This window comes from Cyprinus carpio, chromosome A17 (genome assembly GCF_018340385.1).
Source record: "Cyprinus carpio isolate SPL01 chromosome A17, ASM1834038v1, whole genome shotgun sequence".
NCBI lineage: Eukaryota > Metazoa > Chordata > Actinopteri > Cypriniformes > Cyprinidae > Cyprinus > Cyprinus carpio.
The window spans coordinates 24554693-24579898 of NC_056588.1; the positions used below are offsets into that span (position 1 = coordinate 24554693).

At 43.6% G+C, this 25206-nt stretch overlaps 1 protein-coding gene across 1 annotated transcript in view; it reads right to left on the minus strand.

Annotated features, from left to right (window-relative positions):
- Positions 1-1246: 1246 nt before the first annotated feature.
- LOC109074177 (myelin transcription factor 1-like protein) overlaps positions 1247-25206 on the minus strand; it is a 102241-nt gene continuing 78281 nt past the window's right edge. Inside the window, exons 6-7 of the mRNA XM_042774583.1 lie at positions 22005-22443; positions 1247-1368 (exon numbers count right to left, since the gene is read on the minus strand). Coding sequence (XP_042630517.1) covers positions 1247-1368; positions 22005-22443 — 561 coding nt within the window. The remainder of the gene's footprint in view (positions 1369-22004; positions 22444-25206) is intronic.

Below are 25206 nucleotides of genomic sequence, written 5' to 3' on the forward strand. Positions count from 1 at the left end.
CTCATTCGTTCTTCCTGTCTGTAACTCTTCCATCAGATTATAATTATTACAGTTTATTCAACTGGATTTAATTGAGCATCTAAAACAAAATGAGAAATCTAACCAGCTTATTAAACTGGCCTCCATTAAGATAGTGTTGTAATTATCAACAGAAACAATAAATGCATTCATGCATGTCTGTGAAATTGCGATGGCTGTTCCTCTATTGCGAGAAGTTAGAGAAGGGTAGATGGGTCATTTCCACTATGCAGTACACGTTCATGTCCACATAATATATAATCTTAACACATTCTGACCTAAAGTATGTTCCAGGGAAACCAAAACATGCTTTACTTACTGTAAATTTGGAATTTTTTTCAACAAAAAAACTGTATGTTTTTATATTTTTTAAGTCATGTCCATCGCATTTTATAGTAAAAATGCTTGGCAAATAATTTCATGTTTTTTATTTATTTATGTATTTATTTATTTATTTTTATTATTTAATGCAAAATATTGTAAGGGGAGACTGATACAGACAGAAATGTCAAAAATGTCACAACCTTCTCCAGTCCCCCCATCCAAGTATTATTATTATTTTTTTTTATATTTTGAATTTGGAAGTAAGCAGTATTTTGAAAATCACTGGTTATTAGAATGTGGTTAAAATACAATAAATAAATAAATAAATAAAATAAAAATGTAAAAATGTTGTCCTGTTTTCAGCAACACTTTCTTAAAGTACAAAAAAATTAAAGTTATAGAGCTGAAATAAATAAATTCATACCCAGAAGTGGGCTAAACCTGACAAAATTTCCAAAAATCTCCCTTTGGGGATGCCCTCATTTGTAAAACTGGTATAAAAATAAAGTTAACAAAGCTTTTTTTTTTAATTGTAAAAATGCAGAAAGTTTTCTGTAAGGGGTAGGTTTAGGTGTAGGGTTGGTGTAGGGTGATAGAATATACAGTTTGTACAGTATAAAAACCATTATGGAATGTCCACATTTAGATAGCTAAGTAAACGTGTGTGTGTGTGTGTGTGTGTGTGTGTGTGTGTGTTTGTGTTAAAGAGGACGGCATGCAGAATGAACTGAAGACTGGGTCACACAGACAAACACATTCAGACATGCGGTCAACCAATGATTATGACCTCTTTTCATAAATAAACCATCAAAAAAAATAACAAAAGCACAAAGTATCAAACCAAGGTTTAGAATTATTTTGCACACATTCTTATAATACTCGTGCTTACTCTCTATTAGGACACTCAGTCTTTATGAGGGCATCCAGACAGACTGCGATGATGCGGGTACAAACCGGTCACATGACCTGTGCCATCACAACCAGGCGTTGGACACCGACTCTCTTTTTTCCCTGACCGTGAGGAATCTGAACACACACACAAACACACAAATAGGATTAATCACCGATTCATTTGTTCATAGATAAATATGCAAGTGAAGTTTGGTCCTCATTGCAGCTTATTCTGTCCAAAAAACTGCCCACTTAGACAACAAAATGATGTATATAGGGCCTATGTCAGTGCAAATGTACAGTATTTAGTTTTGACCTTCCAAAAATATTAAGCACATAAAATTTTTGATCAGAATATATTTGAGGATTGTTTACTCAGTTGTTTTCTTGCTATACCATGTGCCTCAAGATTTAATTCCATAAACCTAGAAATTATTTGATCCTGGTATTTCAGGGCATTTGATACTTTGATATTTACTCAAAGAATCATTGCAAATGTAACAAACAATTCCAGTGTAATATATATATGTATATATAAGTTCAACCTTTAATGTCTACTAAACTGAATTGATTACCAATATAGAATTTACTTTCAATTTTTTTTTGCCTCAACTAACTTATTGAATGTAATATATACAGGTCCTTCTCAAAAAATTAGCATATTGTGAAAAAGTTCATTATTTTCCATAATGTAATGATAAAAATTAAACTTTCATATATTTTAGATTCATTGCACACCAACTGAAATATATCCAGCTCTTTTATTGTTTTAATACTGATGATTTTGGCATACAGCTCATGAAAACCCAAAATTCCTATCTCAAAAAATTAGCATATTTCATCTGACCAATAAAAGAAAAGTGTTTTTTATACAAAAAAATTCAACCTTCAAATAATTATGTTCAGTTATGCACTCAATACTTGGTCGGGAATCCTTTTGCAGAAATGACTGCTTCAATGCGCGTGGCATGGAGGCAATCACAGCCTGTGGCAAAACTGCTGGAGTGTTAGGGAGGTCCAGGATGCTTCGATAGCGGCCTTAAGCTCATCCAGATTGTTGGGTCTTGCGTCTCTCAACTTTCTCTCTTTCACAATATCCCACAGATTCTCTATGGGGTTCAGGTCAGGAGAGTTGGCAGGCCAATTTGAGCACAGTAATACCATGGTCAGTCTAAACTATTTACCAGTGGTTTTGGCACTGTGAGCAGGTGCCAGGTCGTGCTGAAAAACGAAATCTTCATCTCCATAAAGCTTTTCAGCAGATGGAAGCATGAAGTGCTCCAAAATCTCCTGATACTGTAGCTAGCTGCATTGACCCTGCCCTTGATAAAACACAGTGGACCAACACCATGGCATGCATGGCACCCCAGACCATCACTGACTGTGGGTACTTGACACTGGACTTCAGGCATTTTGGCATTTCCTTCTCCCCCAGTCTTCCTCCAGACTCTGGCACCTTGATTTCCGAATGACATGCAAAATTTGCTTTCATCCGAAAAAAGTACTTTGGACCACTGAGCAACAGTCCAGTGCTGCTTCTCTGTAGCCCAGGTCAGGCGCTTCTGCCGCTGTTTCTGTCACGGCGCAGTAAAGGGCGCCGTGGAAGAAACCGGGTCTGGGTCCAAACGCAGGGGAAAACGTACTTTTTAATAAACAAAAGGCCAACACGGCAAAAACAAAACAGAAACGAATCACAGGAACAAGCCGGAAATGCAAACACTAGAGACACGTCAAGACAACAAACATAGCAAATACATTATTCAGGCAGAGGCCGAGAGGTGGGGAGTGTGGAGAATATATACTATGAACAAATGGGGGACAGCTGTGTATGAGTATTGTGACAGGTGTGTCGAACTAGTGTCCAGGTGTGAGTGTAAGTGTGTGACGTGGGTGACACCGCTGAGCGGAGTGAAGTTAATGAGTCCGGGAGAATGGAAGTGGCGCCCTCTGGGTGGTGACAGGGAGGAACACCGGGTCCGGACTCATGACAGGACCCCCCCTCTAAGGAACGGATTCCAGACGTTCCAGTGCCCCCCCCCACCCAGGGAGGAGGCCGTGCGCGAGGGGGGGGGTCTGGGTCCAGGTCCGTGTGCAGGAGGGGGACCAGGGGACTGAGGCAGAGCCGGTGGGGTGGGAACCCAGGGCAGTACCAGGATCGTGAGCAGACACCGCCGCCTCGGTGAATCATGAGCGGCACCCGCCTGCTCCTCGGGGGACTCGTGAGCGGCACCCGCCGCCGCCTCGGGGGACTCGTGAGACCCGGGAGAGTCGTGAGCGGCACCCGCCGCCTCGGGGGACTCGTGAGACTCGGGAGAGTCGTGAGCGGCACCCGCCGCCGCCTCGGGGGACTCGTGAGACTCGTGAGCGGCACCCGCCGCCCGCCTCGGGGGACTCGTGAGCGTCACGGCGCCCGCCGCCGCGCCTCGGGGGACTCGGGAGACTCGTGAGCGGCACCCCCCGCCGCCGCCGATCTGGGGACTCGGGAGACCCGGGAGAGTCGTGAGCTGCACCCGCTGCCGCATCGGGGACTTCGGGAGAGACTGCGTCGGGGAGAGTCGTGAGCGGCACCCGCCGCCGCCTCGGGGACTTCGGGAGACTCGGGAGAGTCGTGAAGCGGCACCCGCCGCCGCCTCGGGACTTCGGGAGACTCGGGAGAGTCCGTGAGCGGCACCCGCCGCCGCCTCGGGGGACTCGGGAGAGTCGTGAGCGGCACCCGCCGCCGCCTCGGGGACTTCGGGAGACTCGGGAGAGTCGTGAGAGCGGCACCCGCCGCCGGTCCTCGGGGACTTCGGGAGACTCGGGAGAGTCCCGTGAGCGGCACCTCCGCGCGCCGCCCTCGGGGGACTCGGGAGAGTCGTGAGCGGCACCCGCCGCCGCCTCGGGGGACTCGGGAGACTCGGGAGAGTCGTGAGCGGCCACCGCCGTCTCGGGGAGTTCGGGAGACTCGTGAGCGGCACCCGCCGCCGCCTCGGGGACTTCGGGAGACTCGTGAGCGGCACCCGCCGCCGCCTCGGGGACTTCGGGAGACTCGGGAGAGTCGTGAGCGGCACCCGCCGCCGCCTCGGGGACTTCGGGAGACTCGGGAGAGTCGTGAGCGGCACCCGCCGCCTCGGGGAACTCGGGAAACTCGTGAGCGGCCACCGCCGCCGCCTCGGGGAACTCGGGAGACTCGGGAGAGTCGTGAGCGGCCACCGCCCGCCACGCCTCGGGGACTTCGGGAGAATTGTGAGCGGCACCCCCCTGCCTCCTCGCAGGGAACATCCACGGTTTCAGCCGCTTCATGAAAGCGGCTGCGAGCCCCACCGCCTCGCAGGGAACATCTGCGGGCTCGGCCGCTTCGTGAAAGCCGGAAGCGAGCCCCGCCGCCTCACCGGGAACTTCCTGGGTCGGCCCCCCCACCCTGACGGCTGAGCCACTCAGCTGCAGAGCCAGGTTAATGTAGTCCTCCAGCGTCTCGTCGTGGGTGCCAGTATGGCATTAAAGTTTTAAAGGGCTCGGCCAGTCCTCCCCAAAAGAAGACCATAAGACAGGTCTTCTCTGTCGCCGAAAACCGAGCCGCCCCGACGAAGTCCCGGCATAATCCTCTATGCTCCGATCTCCCTGGCGGACATAGAGGAACATCCCTGCTGGACCCATATTAGCTGCCTGCCATTCTATCACGGCGCAGTAAAGGGCGCCGTGGAAGAACCGGTCTGGGTCCAACGCAGGGGAAAACGTACTTTTTAATAAACAAAGGCCAACACGGCAAAAACAAAACAGAAACGAATCACAGGAACAAGCCGGAAATGCAAACACTAGAGACACAGTCAAGACAACAAACATAGCAAATAACATTAATTCAGGCAGGCCGAGAGGTGGGAGTGTGGAGAATATATACTAGTGAACAAATGGGGGACAGCTGTGTATGAGTATGTGACAGGTGTGTCGAACTAGTGTCCAGAGTGTGAGTGTAAGTGTGTGAGTGGGTGACACAGCTGAGCGGAGTGAAGTTAATGAGTCCGGGAGAATGGAAGTGGCGCCCTCTGGGTGGTGACAGGGAGGAACACCGGGTCCGGACTCATGACAGTTTCTGGTTCAAAATCACACGCCTGTGCACGGTGGCTCTGGATGTTTCTACTCCAGACTCAGTCCACTGCTTCCGCAGGTCCCCCAAGGTCTGGAATCGGTCCTTCTCAAATCTTCCTCAGGGTCCGGTCACCTCTTCTCGTTGTGGCAGCGTTTTTTTGCCACACTTTTTCCTTCCCACAGACTTCCCACTGAGGTGCCTTGATACAGCACTCTGGGAACAGCCTATTCGTTCAGAAATTTCTTTCTGTGTCTTACCCTCTCGCTTGAGGGTGTCAATGATGGCCTACTGGACAGCAGTCAGGTCGGCAGTCCTTACCTATGATTGCGGTTTTGAGTAATGAACCAGGCTGGGAATTTTTAAAAGCCTCAGGAATCTTTTGCAGGTGTTTAGAGTTAATTAGTTGATTCAGATGATTAGGTTAATAGCTCGTTTAGAGAACCTTTTCATGATATGCTAATTTTTTCAGATTTTGAGATTTTGAGATTTGGAATTTTGGGTTTTCATGAGCTGTATGCCAAAATCATCAGTATTAAAACAATAAAAGACCTGAAATATTTCAGTTGGTGTGCAATGAATCTAAAATATATGAAAGTTTAATTTTTATCATTACATTATGGAAAATAATGAACTTTTATCACAATATCCTAATTTTTTGAGAAGGACCTATATATATATATATTTTTCTCCATAGTATTTACTTCACCACAGAATAATTTTTATCAGTTTAATATGGGTTACAAACTTTATGAAAATACACTACCATTCAAAACTAGGCAGTATTATAAAAAAAAAAAACTTTTAAAAAATGTAATTCTTTTGATCAAGGATGCATCAGCATATTAGAATGATCTCTGAAGGATCACGTGACACACAATACTTGAGTAATGATGCTGAAAATTCAGCATTGCTTCAGAGAAATAAATTACATTTTAAAATATATTACAATAGGAAACAGTAATTTTGATTTGTAATTTGAATGGTAGTGTAGTTGTGACCTTTTGTCCTTGTTAGTGTTAGTGTAGTTTGTACAAGCAGTGACTGTCCTGAACCTGGATCTGTATATTCAATGCAGAGCACATTTCCAGATAGCTATCCAGAGCTATTGGCTATGCCTCAAACAGAGGGAGCACAGGACAATGAGTGAGTGAGCGAGTGAGTATGCTACTGTTACCACTGATTAAAATTTTAAGGATGGAGTAACCTGGTAACAGGCATCATGTTGCCTCCTTTCTCAAAGTAAGCTCAAAACAGACAGGAATAGCATGAGATCATGTGAAAGATGTGGGCTCATTTTTGGTGAGATTGAAAAAAGAATGCAAAGCTACTCAAATTTTAGTGCTTAAAACAACAACTACTAAAGTTTTGCAACTGGCAACAAACACACATATATCTCGCTACATATCATGAAATGTCCAGGTCAAATTCCAATCATCTTTATTCAGTAGTTTGGTGCTATTTTTACACATTAAGAAATAAATTGTGTTTTTGGGAAGAGTCATCTGAATAGTGTGCATAAAGTGTTTTAATTATATGGTGCGGTTCGTATCAGAATTTGCATTGTCTCCAATAGAGTAGGCGAATGTTAACAGAGTAATATATCTGAATACACAATTCATAAAACGATATACAAAAATCCCCATGCAGCAAAATATTGAAATGAACATCCACTGGACACTTTCAACATCCATAAGGCCATGGGACAGGATTTATGAAATTATGTAAAATGTCAAATATAAAGTTGTACTTTTAAGTACAGTACTACAAACTGCACTTTTTACATTAGGTGTGTTAAAAAATGAAAGTGTCATGAAAGTGTCTCTCTTTAAGTAAACTTTATTTCATTTATATTGTATTATGTGCAAATACAGTTTAGAAGTATTTTAAAAAACATTATATATATATATATATATATATATATTATATATATATATATATATATTATAGTTATATATATATATATATATATACTATTAAGATTTGAATTACACAACAAGTAGTAAACTTCAAAATTCTAACCACCTAATAAAGCCTGAATCCTCTGACTATTTTGTAGCCATTTCAAAAAGAGAGAAAACAAACGAAAGGGAGAGAGCGCAGCTGAGCCGAGTAGAATACTTATTAGAAAGTGATGGATATTGATTGTGGCTCCGGACAAGCCATGCTTTGCATAGCAAATGGCCCCCATTACCATAGCGTCTGTGGATAATTAATGTGCAGTCAGTGGTCCTGTCGTTTGTTATCGGTCATACTGATACTGTTCAATTTCCATCTCCGCCTTGTGCCTTCTTTAAGGAAGAGCTCCTTCCATAACTGTCAGGCCTCCACACTTTTTATAAATCATAATGCCCCCTGGTTAGGCAGCGTCTGCCGCTATCTCTGCCACGGCGAGATGTTATCACGGTGTAATGGCTGAGCGTCCCTCATTATTCTGCCATTAGAGTAATAGTGTCCGCCATGCATGCTGGCCAAACGTCCTTTCATGAGTGCTGTCAGCCCTTCCTCATTTGGAGAACAGCGGATGAAAATTCTCATGGGTTTTTTAAGTGTTTGTTCACCCAAAAATGGCACTTCTGACATCATTTACCGGTCTTGGTCTCAAGACCATCTTTTGAAGGTCTTGGTATCAACCGCATTTGAACTCTTTCTCAGAATATTTTGTCAGAAAACTTCCTGCTTCATATGCAATAAGTAATTTATTTAATTTGTTACTGAAATTAAAGGTGCTGTATGTAATTATTATTATTTTTTGACTGTACTAAAGCATAGAAACACCAAAATATGTTTGCAAATATTTAGGAAACATGCTAAGTTCACATACTTGTTTCTCTGAGAATCAATGCCACAGCCAGTTATTCTACTTTGAAATTTGTGTTCTGGGTCGGAATGTCTGTTTTTGTTTTGGTCTGTGTGACTCCACCCACTGCCATTTTACCAATAGTATTTCAACACCCAGGGTTGCCAGCTGATGAAGAAAACAGTGTATTGCAGCCATGGAGGCCAGTAAATGAACTGGGTCAGAGACTGCAGATTGTACCTGACATAAAAAGTTGTACTTTTTATGAAAATTTAAAATTGATTTGCCACCACCTACTTTAGTTTCATGTCTAAATGTATCATCTTTTTTATCAATCATATTTCTTTATTTGAAATTGTATATTTTGTTGAATAAAGATGGTAAAAAAAGAAATGACTACTTCCCTTATCTCAAGGAACCAAGGCTACATAAGTAACCGGAGCGTTCCCTTTTGAACGATCTCTCCCGTTGCATTAATCACGCTATGGGGAACACATCCAATCACTATAAGCAAGTGCATAATGAAGCCGCTCTGCAAGCCTAGCCCCAAAGCACCCATACTTAGAGCTCTCCTGTATGTATGAGCTAATAATGAGACCCAAGCTGCTAGGCTGAGGACTACATAACATGACCTTCCCCACTTACAAATAGGGGTCAGGTAGATCAAGCAGACAAAATCCATCCATGCAATCCAAGTTATAAAATCTGGTGAAGATAGACGGCCACAACGATATCACCAATACAAATTCTCCTGGACCAACCCCAGGACCAGGCCATCCCTCCCCCTGAGGCATAAGCCAGGTTATAGCATCCACTATTCAGCGAGTTAGTCTCTGCTTTGTAACCGGCAGCCCTATAGAGCGGCCTCCGAAGCATACAAAGAACTGCTATGAGTGCTGAAATGGGCTATAGCGTGCAACATACACTCTAAAAGCCGGAACTAGGCAGAGTGGATTAGGACCCTACTCACATTCTGAATTGGGGAGCGCTAGAAGGATGATCACTTGTGCTCTGAATGGATGTAGCCATGTCTTGGCTTGAGGACGACTCTACAGTAGTAAGCCCAATGTAACGGGCTCGTATCTGCATTGCAGTTTTCATCCTGGCCTGCAGGGGTCACTCTCAAGGAGTACTTTGTCATGTTCCCTCCAGAACTGCAGATGGCTCTTGCCCCATGAACTCTAGCCCTATGGTCTCTCCGCTCCTCCAGAGGGCGTCATTGCCCCGTACCATGTTCAGTGCTCTGCTCATCAGTGTTGATTCCTCACACCTGTGTTTGACTCTTTATAAGTCTGTTTGTTCCCTGCTATTGTGTTCAGTCTTGAGCCTATGCTTCCTGTGTATCCAGTTGCTAAGCTAAGTTTGATTGTGCTTCTATTTTTGGACCCTTGTGTCTTTTTTTGTTTAATGGTAGCTAAGTTTGCTACTTTTATTTTGTACTTTGTTTTCTCTAGTAAAGATTATTGTTACTTTTTGAAGATTCAAGCCCCTTGGCCTTTTTTGCTCTTTTGCTCTTCCGCTCTTGGGTTTAACAGTCTGGGAGTAGCTCAGTGAGTAAATAGAGCACCAGAGACCCGGGTTCAATCCCTGCTTGAGGCAGCCTCGTTACAGCAAGACTGAACCATGGAAGCAAACCCAGCGCAAGAGTCTTCACCACCCTCCAATGTGGAATGGATCCTAGCTGCACTCTCTGAGCAAGCCACTACCATTCAACGACATGATCAAACTCTGTCTCAAATTGTCCAAATTTTGAGCCTTCAGTCCCAGGCCTCTTGACCCCGACCCCCAAGAACTCCAACAGCCCCCTGATCCTCAACCTAGGTCCATGGTGACACTTCCTTCTGAGCCCAGATTACCAGCCCCAGAAAGGTTTGATGGAAGCCCTGAGAGATGCAGAGGATTTATTACCCAGTGTACTCTGGCCTTTCAACTACAACCAAATTGTTTTCCCACTGAAAGCAGTAAGGTGGCCTACATCACTACTCTCCTCACCGGTAAGGCGCTCGAATGGGCCTCAGCTTTGTGGGACCAGAAGTCTCCACTAACCACAAACAGTCAACAGTTCATCATGGAGATGAAGAGAGTTTTCCAACATCCAGCCAGTGGAGGTGATGTTGATCGTCGCCTGCTGAATCTCTCTCAAGGTACCCGGAGCGCAGCTGAGTTCGCCATAGAGTTTCGCACTCTGGCGGCTGAGAGTAGATGGGATCAAAGAGCCCTAAGAGCGACCTTCCACCATGGTTTGTCATCAGAGCTCAAAGACGAGTTGGCATTCCGAGACCCTGCCCCTGACCTTGAGTCCCTCATTGATGTAGCTATCCGGGTTGACCATCGCCTCAGAGAACGCCAGATAGAGCAGCAGCGTGAGACCAGCTTATTTGAGGCCACCAGTCCTGTTAAATTATCTCCTCCTCTTGTGGACATGTATGAACCCATGCAGTTGGGGGGAACTCGGATATCCCAGTCCGAACGTAATAGGAGGATGAGAGATAGATGCTGCCTCTACTGTGGCAAGCCAGGACACTTTCGTGCCAACTGTCCTGAGTTTTCGGGAAAAGCCAAGGGGCCGCCGGGAATTTTATGGACTTTAAGATGGCCCAAAGTCTTGCAATTCATCCTGTGACTCTCCAAGAACCCCTTAACATTACTGCAGTTGATGGCAGCCCGCTGGGATCGGGTCGGGTCAGTGAGTGCACTCCACCTTTTCAGTTAAAAGTAGGGAACCACCAGGAATTGATTCAGTTTTTATTAATTCATACTCCTAAACTCCCTATAATCCTCGGCTTCCCATGGTTGACTGCTCATAACCCCAATATTGACTGGTCCAGAGGAGTTGTCACAGAGTGGGGAACACACTGCCAACTGTCAGATACTGCTTTCTGCTGTCTACCTGAGCTGAAGTCTGTCTAAGAATCAATGTCCGGCAATCCCAAAAGCAATTCCATCTTTAGGCTCAAAGCCCCGTCCGTGGAAGTCATGGCTATTCTTAGGATCGAACCAGTCACTATCAAGCCCCCTCTTTACCCTCCCGAGCCATTCCGAGTTCCCCCGGAATACATGGACCTCCTTGAAGTCTTTAGTAAGGTCCAAGCTGCCACACTGCCCCCCCACAGATCATACGACTGTGCTATTGAGCTGATGCCAGGAACTTGCCAACCCCCGTGGAAGGCTCTTTTCCCTCTCTGGCCCTGAGAGATTAGCTATGGACAAGTATCTGAAGGAAGCTCTAGATATTGGATTCATTCGTCCTTCCACATCACCGGCAGGAGCCCTTCTCTTCTTTGTTGAAAAGAAGGATGGTAGTCTCAGACCTTGTATTGATTATCGAGGCTTAAATATCATCACAATCAAGAATCGTTACCCCCTCCCACTTATGACCACAGCCTTTGAGATCCTGCAGGGGGCCACCATCTTTACCAAACTGGACCTCCGAAATGCATACCATCTTGTCAGGATCCGGGAGGGGGACGAATGGAAGACTGCATTTAATACCCCGACAGGCCACTACGAGTACCAGGTAAAGCCATTCGGGCTGGTTAATGCTCCTGCTGTCTTTCAGGCCTTTATTAATGACGTCCTTAGAGAGATGCTGAATATATTTGTGTTTGTTTACTTGGATGATATTTTGATATTCTCCCGCAACCTCCAAGAACACATTCAGCATGTCAGACAGGCCCTGACCCAGCTGTTGAAGCACAAGCTCTTTGTTAAGCTGGAGAAGAGCGAGTTCCATGTCCCAGCTGTCTCATTTCTCGGCTTCCATGTGTCCAAGGGCAGCCTCCAGATGGATCCAGGCAAGATCCGAGCAGTCTTGGACTGGCCCCGACCCACTTCAGTCAAGCAGGTACAGCGCTTTCTGGGGTTCTCTAATTTCTATAGGAGATTCATAAGAAATTTTAGTTCTATTGCAGAACCTCTCTCACCACTCACAAGGAAGTCTAACAGGCCATTCATGTGGACCAGCGATGCAGACCATGCCTTCAATACACTGAAACAACGCTTCACATCTGCCCCCATTCTAACTCTCCCAGACCCAGAGCTGCCCTTTGTCCTGGAGGTGGATGCCTCAGATGTGGGGGTAGGAGCGGTCTTGTCACAGAAGTGTAAGAGTGATTCTAAACTTCACCCATGTGCTTTTTTTTCCCACCGTCTTACCCCAACACAGAGAAATTATGACATTGGGAACAGGGAGCTGTTGGCCATTAAGATGGCATTGGAGGAGTGGAGGCACTGGCTTGAGGGTGCCAAACACCCATTCCTCATCTGGACGGACCATCAAAAATCTCACCTACATTCGAGATGCCAAGAGGTTAACTCCCGACAAGCCCGTTGGGCCCTTTTTTTTAACCGGTTCAACTTCATTCTCTCTTATCGCCCAGGTTCCAAGAATCTCAAGCCAGATGCACTCTCGAGGCAGTTTGAGCCACCTGAGAGGGAGTTGTGCCCAGAAACCATCCTCCCCGCAGCCAGGGTGATAGCCCCCATCCAGTGGGATATTGAGACCGCCGTCAGGAGAGCCCAACAGCAACAGCAACAGCTGGTCCAGGTAATGGCCCTGTAGGGCGTCTCTTTGTCCCAAATTATATGCGCTCTGAGGTCCTGCAGTGGGCACATGCATCCCTCCCCTCCGGACACCCGGGAACCACTAGAACCTGCAAGCTTGTTCAGAGGAAGTTTTAGTGGCCCAAGTTACAGAGAGATGTTAGGGCCTTTGTCTCTGCCTGTCCAGTGTGTGCCCAGTGCAAGGAGTCAAGAACTCACCCTCATGGTTTACTGCACCCACTGCCTATCCCGAGACGTCCATGGTCTCACATCTCCCTTGATTTCATCACAGGCTTGCCCCCATCTCAGGGAAACACAGTAATTCTGGTGGTGGTAGATCGATTCTCTAAGACTTGTCACCTCTTACCCATGCCCAAACTCCCCACAGCTAACCAAACTGCAGAACTTCTGATGAAACGTGTTCAGAATCCACGGCTTTCCCCAGGATATGGTTTCTGATCGGGGGCCACAGTTTACATCCCGGTTTTGGAAGGCGTTTGGCCGGCTCATTGGGTCCTCCATCAGCATGTCCTCTGGCTTCCACCCCCAGTCCAATGGATAAACTGAGAGGGTAAATCAGGACATTGAGAAGACCCTGCTTTCCCAGGTGTCTGGTGGCCGACAACCAATCCACTTGGAGCTCTCGTTTAATTTGGGCTGAATTCGCTCATAACACTCTGTGTCTCTATGGATTCCCCCCCCCCCCGTGTTTCCAGGACAGGAGCCAGAGGTTGACACCCCAGCTGCCACACAGCTTGTCCGTCGTTGTCGACTTTCCTGGAAGAGGGCCCGTGCAGCCCTAGTGAGGGCGGCCCGACTTCAACGAGGCAGGCTAACCGAAGGAAGAAGCAGGACCCTCATTTCGTGGACAAAGAGTGGGCTCTCTACCCGAGATCTTCACTTGCGAGTGGAATCCCGTAAGCTGGCTCCAAGATACATTGGTCCCTTCAAGATCCTCAGAAAGATTAATCCCGTACCTTTCGTCTTCTCCTGCCCAGGTCCATGAAAATCCATCCTACTTCCCATGTTTCTCAATTAAAACCAGTTGTTTGTTCCACTTTGTCTCCAGCCAGTAAATCTGCTTCAGCTCCCCGCATGATTGATGGTCAGCCAACATACACAGTCCGCAGGCTGCTGGATTACCGCCGGGTACGTGGAAGGGTTCAGTACCTGGTAGACTGGGAGGGGTATGGCCAAGAGGAGCGGACCTGGGTTCCAGCTCGGGATATCTTGGATAAGGCTCTCATCTCAGACTTTCACCAAGCCCAAGGAGTCAATCTAAGGAAGGTCAGGAGCCGTTCCTAGGAGAGGGGATCCTGTAATGGGCTCATATCTGCATTGCAGTTTTCATCCTGGCTGCAGGGGTCACTCTCAATGAGTACTGTGGTCATGTTCCCTCAAGAACTGCAGATGGCTCTTGCCCCATGAAACTCTAGCCCTATGGTCTCTCCGCTCCTCCAGAGGGCGTCCATTGCCCCGTACCATGTTCAGTGCTCTGCTCATCAGTGGTGATTCCTCACACCTGTGTTTGACTCTTTATAAGTCTGTTTGTTCCCTGCTATTGTGTTCAGTCTTGAGCCTATTCTTCCTGTGTATCCAGTTGCTAAGCTAAGTTTGATTGTGCTTATATTTTTGGACCCTTGTGTCTTTTTTTGTTTAATGGTAGCTAAGTTTGCTACGTTTATTTTGTACTTTGTTTTCTCTAGTAAAGATTATTGTTACTTTTTGAAGATTTAAGCCCCTTGGCCTTTTTTGCTCTTTTGCTCTTCCGCTCTTGGGTTTAACAGTCTGGGGAGTAGCTCAGTGAGTAAATTCACCCTCTTAGAGCACCAGAGACCCGGGTTCAATCCCTGCTTGAGGCAGCCTCGTTACACCCAAACTCAAGACATGAAGCACTGACCGACAGTGTTTGCAGGTCACCCACTCGCTTGACCAATGCTAAAGCCAGAAGGAGGGTGATCTTAAGCGAGAGGGGACTTAGGACTAAAGATAAGTCCCAAGTCGGCACAGAATGAGGGCAAGGCAGATTCAATTTCCAAGCTCCCCTCAAAAACTTTATGCTCTGGTCATTTCTGCCAATTAACAGGCCAGCCACGAGAGAATGATTTGCCATGATAACTGTGACATATACTTTGAGTGTGGAAGGGGTGCGCCTCTTGTCCAACAGCTCTTGAATAAAAGTTAGCACGTAAGACACGTCACAAGAGGACAGGTCCTCATTCTGTGCTGCACACCAGTCAGAAAAGACAGACCATTTAAGGGCATAGAGACTTCTTGTAAACGGAGCTCTAGTCTCCAAAATGGTATCAGCTAAACTCGTGGGGAGCTGCAAAGACTCCTGTCAAGAGGCCAAACATGAAGACTCCACAGCTCTGGCCGGAAATGCCAAATCATGCCCCTCGCTTGCGAGAGGAGGTCCTTCCTCTATGGCATCAGCCAGGGGGCTGCCAATAGCAACTGAATCAACTCAGGGAGCCACGTATGATTCCTCCAAAGTTGGGCCACCAACAGGACTGAACATCTGACTTTCCTGAACCATCTGATGACCTGAGGATGCAGGGCAATCTCAGTGAGAGGAGTTTGCCCTCTGCTCCCTGTTGGGAACAAGAAAGTATCGGCTGAAAAAGCCTGACTCAATGCTCGCTAGAGGAACCGTTTCTACGGCTCCCTTTGCAAGCAGTATTTGCACTTCAGACCGGAGAATGTGAGTATCGTTGTCCCATACCACAGTTTGAATAATACCTCTGAAGCGAGGTGGCCTGTGAGCGAACTGAAGCAGATAACCTCGTTCTGTGATGTTTAGAACCCAACTTGACACATCCAGGACAGCTTTCCCAGCCTGAAGCCAGATGGTAAGTGGTCCGAGTTTGTCAAGTGGCAGTTCACCACAGGGGGCAGGGAACTGTCATTCATGGTAATAAGGAGAGGAGAAATGCTCTTTTGAGTATGTGGGTCTGCTATCACAGTGGTAGTTTGTCTGGGCACGTGCTGAATGGGGAGGATGAGCCCAGCTTGAATGGAACTTCCATTGCTCAGTGTTGAGCGGAGGGATGGAGAGTGGGTGCAAGACTTCTTCGAGAGAGTTCTATCCTCAGCGAGAATTGACCCTCTCCACTTCCTCTCTGTATTTGGAACAGGATGGCAGGATGAGGCTAAGGGTCCAACATCACTCTGGGGTGAGGAACTTGATGCCTAGGAAATGGGTAGCATTTCACTGTCCTGGGGCGTTGCTGAAGCCCAGGCTCAGACTTAGGATGATGCTATGGTGGTGCTGGTTTGGCAGGCTGCTGAGAAACTTGTAACGCACTGGAGCACTTTGGTAGGAAGTGAAGCATTGCCTGCGATGACTTCTGTGCCACTGTAAACCAGTCGGCAAACCCTTCCATGGCAGGGCCAAACAGTCCTTTGGGAGAGAATAGCAAGTCTAGGAAGGATACCTTGTCAGCATCCCTGATCTCGGTTAGATTCAGCCAAAGGTGGCGCTCCAGCACCACCAAGTTGACCATTGCCTTGCTGATCGCCTGCGCAGTGGCCTTAGTAGTGCTCAGAGCCAAGTCAGTTGCAATGCGCAGCTCTTTGAAGGTGTTAGAACTCTGAGTGGACTCGTCCATTAAGCCTGCCACTGAATAAGCCCTGATTGCTAGGACTGACGTAGTCCTGCAGGGCTTAGATGGATGCGCTGCATAGGCTTTTAACCCCAGGGCCAATGGAGGGCACAGATGCTCAGCTTCCAGTGGGGGGAGCTTGCTGTAACCTTGCTCTTCAGCGCTGTCAACAATGCTGAGAGTGGCAGAATTGGAGGGATTAACCCTCTGGAGTCTAAGGGTATTTTTGGGGCCTGGAGAAGTTTTGTCATGCCCTGACATTTGTGCTTTTTTCAGTTTCTTATAAATATCTAAATGGCTAAAGTCTAATCTCACTGTAATCAGCACAAACTAGGCTATAATAATATGTGAGCAGCATGTATGTACATGATTGTGTTTTTGAGAAAAAAAATGTTATGCGTGGTTAGTGAAAAACTAAAAATGTTAAAAATCACTTGAATAAGGCAATAAAACACATACAGAAAATTGGTTCCCAGATATTTTGAGAACTGGAGCTTGTAGCCTAGAATTTTTTTTTTCTAAATGATGTGAAAATCATCTTGTTTACTCACTTACAGAAAACAATATATTGATTTAAATTTTCTAAGACACTTTTTGTTGGTAAAAGTCATATGCGAGTAGGCGTCAACTATCATGAATTCACACCTGAGAAGACAAAGGCCTGCATAATGAGCTGCATAATGAGCCATTCAGTCAGCTGTGTCACTGAGAGGGATGAGTTACAAGAAAGAATGTGAGGACAAAATAAATCTATATAATTTTATGTTTGTAGTTTATTTAGAATATATTTAATTATCCCACAACATAATTTAATATTCACTTGTGAGTGCAGTTAAACAGTTTATTAGGAAAAATCAAAGCTGACTTTCAAACTGAATTTTTTTGCATCATTACTCCAGTCACACAATACTACAAAAATCATCATAACAATATTATTATCAACAAAAAAAACATTATTTGTTTATTATTATCATTATTATTATTATTATTATTATTATTATTATTATTATTATTATTATTATTAATGTTTGAAAAGAGCTGAGAATATTTTTTTTTAGGTTTTTTAGGGGGGATAAATTGAAAGAACAGCAATGATTGTTACATTTGTTACAGTTACATTTATTGGTACATTTATATTATTTACATCAAGCTTTTGAATGGTATAGTAGTGTATATTGCTATTGAAACTTCATAATATTTCACTTGATTATACATTTAGTCAGGAATTATAGTTTGGATAACTAGTAAAATGTTTACACGTTATGTGAAAACTAGTACAAGTATATAAATCAATAAAAAGAGACTTACTCATGTTTATGATCTCTGCTGAATAAAGTGCTTCATTCTTTTTTCTGAGGAAATCCAAATCTCAAATCCTCAACCACATCACATCTTTTTTGGGTGAATTATGTCTTATTCCTCTCATCGCGAAGCAAACAGTAAAATAAAAAAAACTTGAAGAACAGTCTCGCTGCGTTGTCTTCTGTTGTGTGGGCGTATTCAAACGCGCTTCAGTGAAACATTTGAATCTCAAAAGCGCGCTCGGCGCGGGGCGTGGCGTGGTCGCATTAGAAGATAATGAAGGGAGACGTGAAAAAACGGACATCGCGTTGTTTTCATATGGATTTCTTTATCACAGAATATTTGTTTTCAGCAGCACTTGTTTAGTTTAAAAGTAGACATGTCAGGCTTTCTATAGATATCTCTCTCATGTCTCTTCGTTGAGTATTCACTGAGTTACAGTTCATTTTAATGACGCATTTGTATCTGAAGATCAGCGCAGACAAAGGCTGGCAGACAGCACTCCTTGTTTGTTATCTTTATTTTATAAGTGCACAAAGTTTTGTTGTTATTATGTCTGTATACAAAAAAAAGTAGACCCTTTACAGATTCGATTGATGTATTGCACTTATCTGTACGATCAAAACTGAAAGTGTAATTTAAGTTCTTTTCGGGGTTATCAGGAGAAAATACCCCAAAACGCGTATACGCGTTAATCGACTCCAGAGGGTTAACATGCACCGAGTAGGGGGCACATCACGTCCCGGTGAGTTCCTCATGAACTGCCAGAAGGTATGTGGCAGGACACTGGTGGGAGGATTGTTGACGGCGCCTTTTCAGGAACCACTCATAAAGGCTGTGAACAGCTTTTCTGGAGCCGACCAAGCCAGGCTGAGATCCTCCACAGCCTTGGTTAGAACGTGGGTCAGCTCGCTGTCCATGTTGGGACATGTTGTTTGTGTCAGAGAAAGGGTTTCGGGATCTTCGCCAGAATATGCTCACTCTTCCACATCTAAAGCCATCAGTGACATAGAGTCATCCAGGAGAGCTTCCTCTTCCTATCCGCTGAAGGCAATCAAGCCAGCTTTGACAAGGGTGCTGATCCTCACGTGTGAACAACAAGGGTGAATCGAGGCATTGAGGGGAGATTGAAGCATGTGGGATCTGAGCTCGCATGATTTCACTGGAGCCCGGAGTTTGAGCCTGGCTACTCCATTGTTTCTTCCTCCAATGTAAGGGGGGAAGCAGGAGAGGAGGCTGGGGAGGACCAACTTCATGGAAGAAAGTGATCCGCGAGTGGAGAAAGGGCGAGACTCATGTTCTCACAGTGAGAAAATTCCACCTCAGTAAGTGCAGCCTCTGTGTGGGAGCTGCACTCACCATGCCCATCTTCCTCTTGCAGGGAACCCCTGGGAGCCACACTCGTGGCATGACATTTCCAAAAATGCCACAGTGGAAATTTGCTCAGAAAATATGCTCTTTTTAAAAGCCCGATGGTCACAGGGGAAGGCGTCAAGCTTCTCCGCTGCCGGTGACTTCTTCTCATGGCGGTGAGCAGGAGGCTTAGCTTATGTCCTCTCTTCTCTTCAGCTTCTTGCTTGCAGAGTCAGTGAGGAGATGATCTTCACCACTAAAGGAGAAAATTTTGACGAAATGGCAATCAGAGCTGACTTACATAGCAGTCGGCTCCACCCCTTTTAGCAGAATGAAATGCCATTGTTTCATGCAGCTACATGAACGTGATCAAATCAGGCTTCAGTAACAGAGTAAACAGGAGTTTCCCTATAGTGTGATTTCCAACTGTTGGAAAGGGAACTACATATAGAGACCATCACTGACATCATTTATAATTAGTATAGTTATAATAAACTAAAACTAATAAATTAAAATGGAAAACATAAAAACCGATCCTAAATATTAATAAAAACTATTATAGTATCTCAGTGATTCTAAATTAACAATGAATTAACCATTTTCAATTGACTGCTTTACGTTTATGAATTATTCTCTTTGAAAACTGATATTTTATGCTTGTAAGAGTAACAACTTAGAGTAACATTTTCACCATTTTAGAGATAAAATAATCCGTCAATCTAGCTCCTCTGTCCCTGGAGAAAAATAAATAAACCAGGAATCTCACTAAAACCTCCTCTGAATATGCACCACTGACTCATTTCCCAGTATGTTTCTCCAGCACCAGAGCTATATTTCCAAGCAGAGCTCCTTTCTGTGTTTATAAATAGACAGCGTGGGCACAGACTGTGTCCCTAGGATAAGATTTCCTGTTCTCCCGGTCGTGCAGATCGCCATTACTTATGCCTGACAAGCTTAGCCTGTGATGTGGCCATGCTGGCCTGTTTGAACAACATTAAGCCACTGCTGTTTGCACTGCAGGCATGGAGATGTTTGAAATAGCTTGTCCCAGGGGTCAGAGCGGGACCCCTCTCAGAGCAAAGGAACACAGAAGAGCAATGAACCTTTTCACTTAAACTGACCTATCTACTCTGAGAATATTAAAGGAGTAGGGTGATATAATTTTATTACTGAAGGAGTAGATCACCCAAAAATGAAAAAAAAAAAAAAAACATATTCAATGTCTTCTGAAGCCATCCGATAACTTGTGTGAACAACAGTGTGAAATTCAGGTTGTTATAAACTGAAAATTTTACCCTTCTCTGTATCTCTTAATTCTCATTTGAACATGCATTACTTATTGTATTTATGGTCATTTTGGGGTGTATATGGGACAGTGCAGTGGAGAGGACCAGAAAATAAGAGGGATAATGCAAGTGGAAACTGGTAGCATGTGGTATAAACATGAGGTAAATAAGAAAATCATTGTGCAATACAGACAACATTGCTTTTCAAAGGTTGTTTTGGCAAGAGTGCGGTGCTAAGTGAACTTACACTGACATGATTGACAGCTTCAGTGATTATAAAGGGAGCATTCTGTTTATAACTCTTTGAAAATTAATGTTAATATTTTATTTCTCATACTACTAGCTACACAAAGATTTTTTTTTTTTTTTTTTTTTTTTTTTTGTATTTAAATGTGAGACTGAATCCGAAAATGTGATGATTGACAGCAATAACCAATAGCAATGGACAGGACAAAAAATTCTGAAACTGTGTCTGATATTATATGTCTGTGCAAGTCTTGGATTGTAAATGCAAACTAATAGGCTTGCAACTTATGTGATGTGTTTTTTACTTGTTCTTCATAAAACTTGCTTGAATGTTTTTGTAGGAAGACAAAAGATTTTGGTCCCTTTTGGATTTTGGAGCTGTTGGTCCCATTTTATATTACAGTAGGTGTCTATAATCTACTATGAAGTTAATAATAAAGCAATGGATTGTTATGTAAATGTACCTATTTTGTTCATGTTGAATTTCAAAACACTTTTGCTGCTATTGAAGTGGGATATGGGTAAGGTTAGGGACATGTTTGCTGGTATGGTTAGGTTTAGATTGCCCACTGAAACTAAGCAGGGTTGAGCTGGTCAGTACCTGGATGGGAGACCTCCTGGGGAAAACTAGGTTGCTACTGGAAGAGGTGTTAATGAGGCCATTAGGGGGTGCTGACCCTGTGGTCTGTGTGGGTCCTAGCACCCCAGTATAGAGATGGGGACACTGTATTGTCAAAAAGCACCGTCCTTTGGATGAGATGTTAAACCGAAGTCCTGACTCTCTGTGGTCATTAATCCCAGGATGTCTTTTGAAAAGAGTAGAGGTGTGACCTCGCCATCCTGGCCAAATTTGCCCATTGCCCTCTGACCATCATGGCCTCCTAATCATTCCCATACACTGATTGGCTTCATCACTCTGTCTCCTCTCCACCAATAAGCTGGTGTGTGGTGGGCGTTCTGGTGCACTATGGCTGCCATTGCATCATCCAGGTGGATGCCGCACACTGGTGATGGATGAGGAGATCCCCCCTCACAATGTAATTCGCTTTGAATGCTTAGAAAAGTTACTATATAATTGTATATTACTATATAAATGTAATGAATTATTAATTATTATTATTAAGGGGTAGAAGTAAGCTCAACAGTGTAATTATAGATGTAAGTACAGAAATGAATAATATATGTACTTACAGGACGTTATTATCAAATATAAGTACAATGTAAAAACATGTATGTACGCAAGAAGTACATTGTATCAAATTTTAAATATAAATGTAAGTACATTGTGGTTAAAGACATGTAACATAAAGTGGTTCCAACTTTTCTTTTCTTTTCTTTTCTTTTCTTTTCTTTTCTTTTCTTTTCTTTTCTTTTCTTTTCTTTTCTTTTCTCTTCTTTGAGAGCAAATGCAAAAATACAGATATATGTTGAATACTGTCCAAATTTGGAAAAATACGGAGTTATACAGTACATTTGTAGCCTTAATGAAGCAGAATAATGAAGGCATGTTGTCACCAAACTCGCAAGACAAATAATTTCAAGTGCTGGTTGTGTGTTATGTAATATAAGATTACCTTTAAGGTAGTAGGGCTTCTTTAGGCCATCATGGTGCAGGCGTGCCTTCCGCTCCTCCGCATAGCTGTGCCTCAAACCATGCTCATGCAAATGCAGTCTGTCTCTCCTGACTGCTTCCGAAGCCATTTTTTCCCGCAATGCTTTGGTCCGCTCCATTTCCAGTGCAATGGCCTTCTCCAGCAGTGACAGGTTGCCTTTGGTCATGTCGAAAACATCCTCTGAGTGGTCCGACGTGACGGAGGTGGTGTCTTCATCACAGTCCTGGAAGCTCTTGTGCTCAGCTGCACAGCTGGAGAAAGTCTTGGAGCATGGGCTGAGCTGCTCCTCAAGCTTCATCAGGTTGACCATGTCAGAGTAATTCCGCTCGACGAAATGGGACTCCTCGGGACTCTGATGCTGATGGTGCTGTTGGGCTTCTTGACAAAGCTGATGAGCCTCCTGGTAGGGATGCATATAATTAACTGATAAACCATAAACTGACAGTAAGATTTTTGAACGATTACCACTACTTTATCTGTTAACAAAAACAAAAAGTTGAAAAGTAACTAAAGACCAATTAAACACTGCAGCTAAATTTGGTTGACAATTTTTAGTGCTGTAAGCATGTTCTGAAAAAAAAAAAAGTGGCAATAGAATTCTACAACCGAATAAGCAGTCCACTTGAATTCAAAAGTCAGAAACTCAGAGTTCCCAGTGGAAACAGTGGAAACTGGAACACCTTCTCAAGTCAGAAACTCAAAGGAACTGCAAAAACCCTGACCTCAGAATCCAATATGATGGCTCAGCACATAAACATGAGTAAAACACAAGTAATATATTGTTTATTAGCACTTCTGTTTGTCTCAATAAACCCAGCATATTACTATCCAACCACTATTTATGATAACATGATGTTTCAATACGTCTGTGCAAAATACTGCTTTTTATGTGTTTGCAAAACGACTGGTATTGCTATCAATTGAACTCGTCCATCTTGTGTACTTGTGTACAGGAATGCAGTCAACTCTTGTGTGATGTCATTCCTAACTCCGATTTCCAAATTCCGGGGTAAATGGAAAGCTGTATAACGCCTAAAAATTAAGGTAGTGGCAACCGCATTTACAAAAACTCAAAACAATTTGTACAGATCCAAACTGGCTAACTAATTAATACTAGATGTATTTAAACATGCATCAGAGATGTGTCTCTGTTCTGTATGCACATCGCAAAAAATAACAGAGATATAGGTATGAGCCTTGACTCATTCGTGTTGACAGATCTTCTTACAAAAATAAGCAAATGAGAACAAGCCCATAATAAACCTAAATAAATTTACATGGTTTATATTGGAAGTAAGACCAGAAAAGTGCAATCCACACCTGCCCGGTTTAATAACTCCATAGACTAGATCACTTTATGAGCCATGCCCAAAGACGCTTATAATAAGTGGACATGGCAACACTGAAGAAAAGTAAATAAAACACGACGCCTCTGTCAACGGTGGTTTAATCACAATTTTAGTCATCACAATTTTGAGAGTGAGCTCTGTTCTGTACACACAAGAAATTATAATTTAGTGTACTTACTCCTGTATTTAAATGTGTCTGTCACTCCTGAAAATTTACAGTGTGTATATGGCCTTTATTTAAATTCAAAAAGGATTGCAATTTACAAGATTGACAACCACATTCAATATTTAAGAAGCACAAACTTTACTCATTTGCACATTTTGACACAGGTCTGTCTCTTTCCTTACTTGTGCGTGCTCACCAGCCCACAGGGCCTAAAGAGTCTGTGTTGTCAGATGTTGCAAGGAAAAACACAAGCAAAAACAAGCCCAAAATAAACCCTAAAAAGGTTAAACGCTGCATTTTGAAAATAAAATGAAAACATTGCAAGCTGCAACTGTCCTCATTAAAAAATCCATACAGTGGCTCACTTTAAGAGAAGAGTATGATAGTAAGTGGACATGGCAACACTACAAGAGTGAAACACAACATGTTCTGTTAATGGTGGTTTGTTAAAATTGTTGGGCATGACAATTCTTCCGTTGCTAATATTACTTTGGTAAAAAAGCAGATACTAAACAGCCATCAGATGCCTAAACATTTCTCTGGTTACCAGTGTGACAATTATCACAGTTTCGCAGTCATGGAATGATAATTTAGGGGATTCACTCCTAGGCATTATGCCAATGCACATAGCACACTTGGAATTAGAGAATTCAGTGTGTGTTTTCATTTTGTTAAGTTAAGCATTTAAGTGAAATATATTTCATGTAGACCTGTTATTTTATTTTGTCTGCTTTTCTGCTTTCACAACAGCACTGCAGTTGCGTGATGAGGTGACCATGTGTGAATCCTCATTTTCTGTTAATGATACTATGCACATTTAAAAATAAACTCTTTAATATGAAGAAAAAAAAAAAAAAAAAACATTTAATGGTATTTATAATGGGTCGCAAAAAATCATTCATTCCCTAATTTAATTCTGATTTAACATTCTTGTCAGTTAATTAGCAGTTTCCAACTAACCAAAAAAATGCTCTAAGAATGTTTTCATGACGTTTGCATTTAAATTTCTGAACATTTTTGTTGTTGTTGTAAATGTTTTAAAAGGCTTTTATTTCTTCTTTTTTTTACTCAAATGTTAACAAAAACATTAAGGGAACATTCCATTTTAAAGGGGTCATATGATGTGATCTCAATTTTTCATTTCTCTTCGGAGTGTTACAAGCTCTTGGTGCATGAAGAAGATCTGTAAAGTTGCAAAGACTAAAGTCTCAAATCCAAAGAGATATTCTTTATAAAAGTTTAGACTTGTCCACGCCATTCTAAAATGCCTCGTTTAAACACGCCCCCACATGTCTATGTCACTGTGTGGGAAGATTTGCATAAATCGGCCAAATGAAGGCGGAACTTTTATTCTTGCTGTAGTATTGTTGTTGCCGCCGCCATGTTGTGGCCAACCTGCAGAGTAGCCTACAATGCGTCTATGCTCAAAGGCTGTTTCTATAAAGTGGGGCAGTTCCAACTTTGCAAGGAGAGTCTGGCGTTTCTGACTCACAGCCTGTAAGTACATTTTTTATATTTAAAGAATTTGCCACTGATGATTCAAACACGAGTTTTGAGCAGTGTAGAGTAGCACTTGTTGTTTGTTGTTTCTCCGATCACAAATGCAGACATGGTTTTATGTTAAGCGGCGTGATACGCAACACAATGT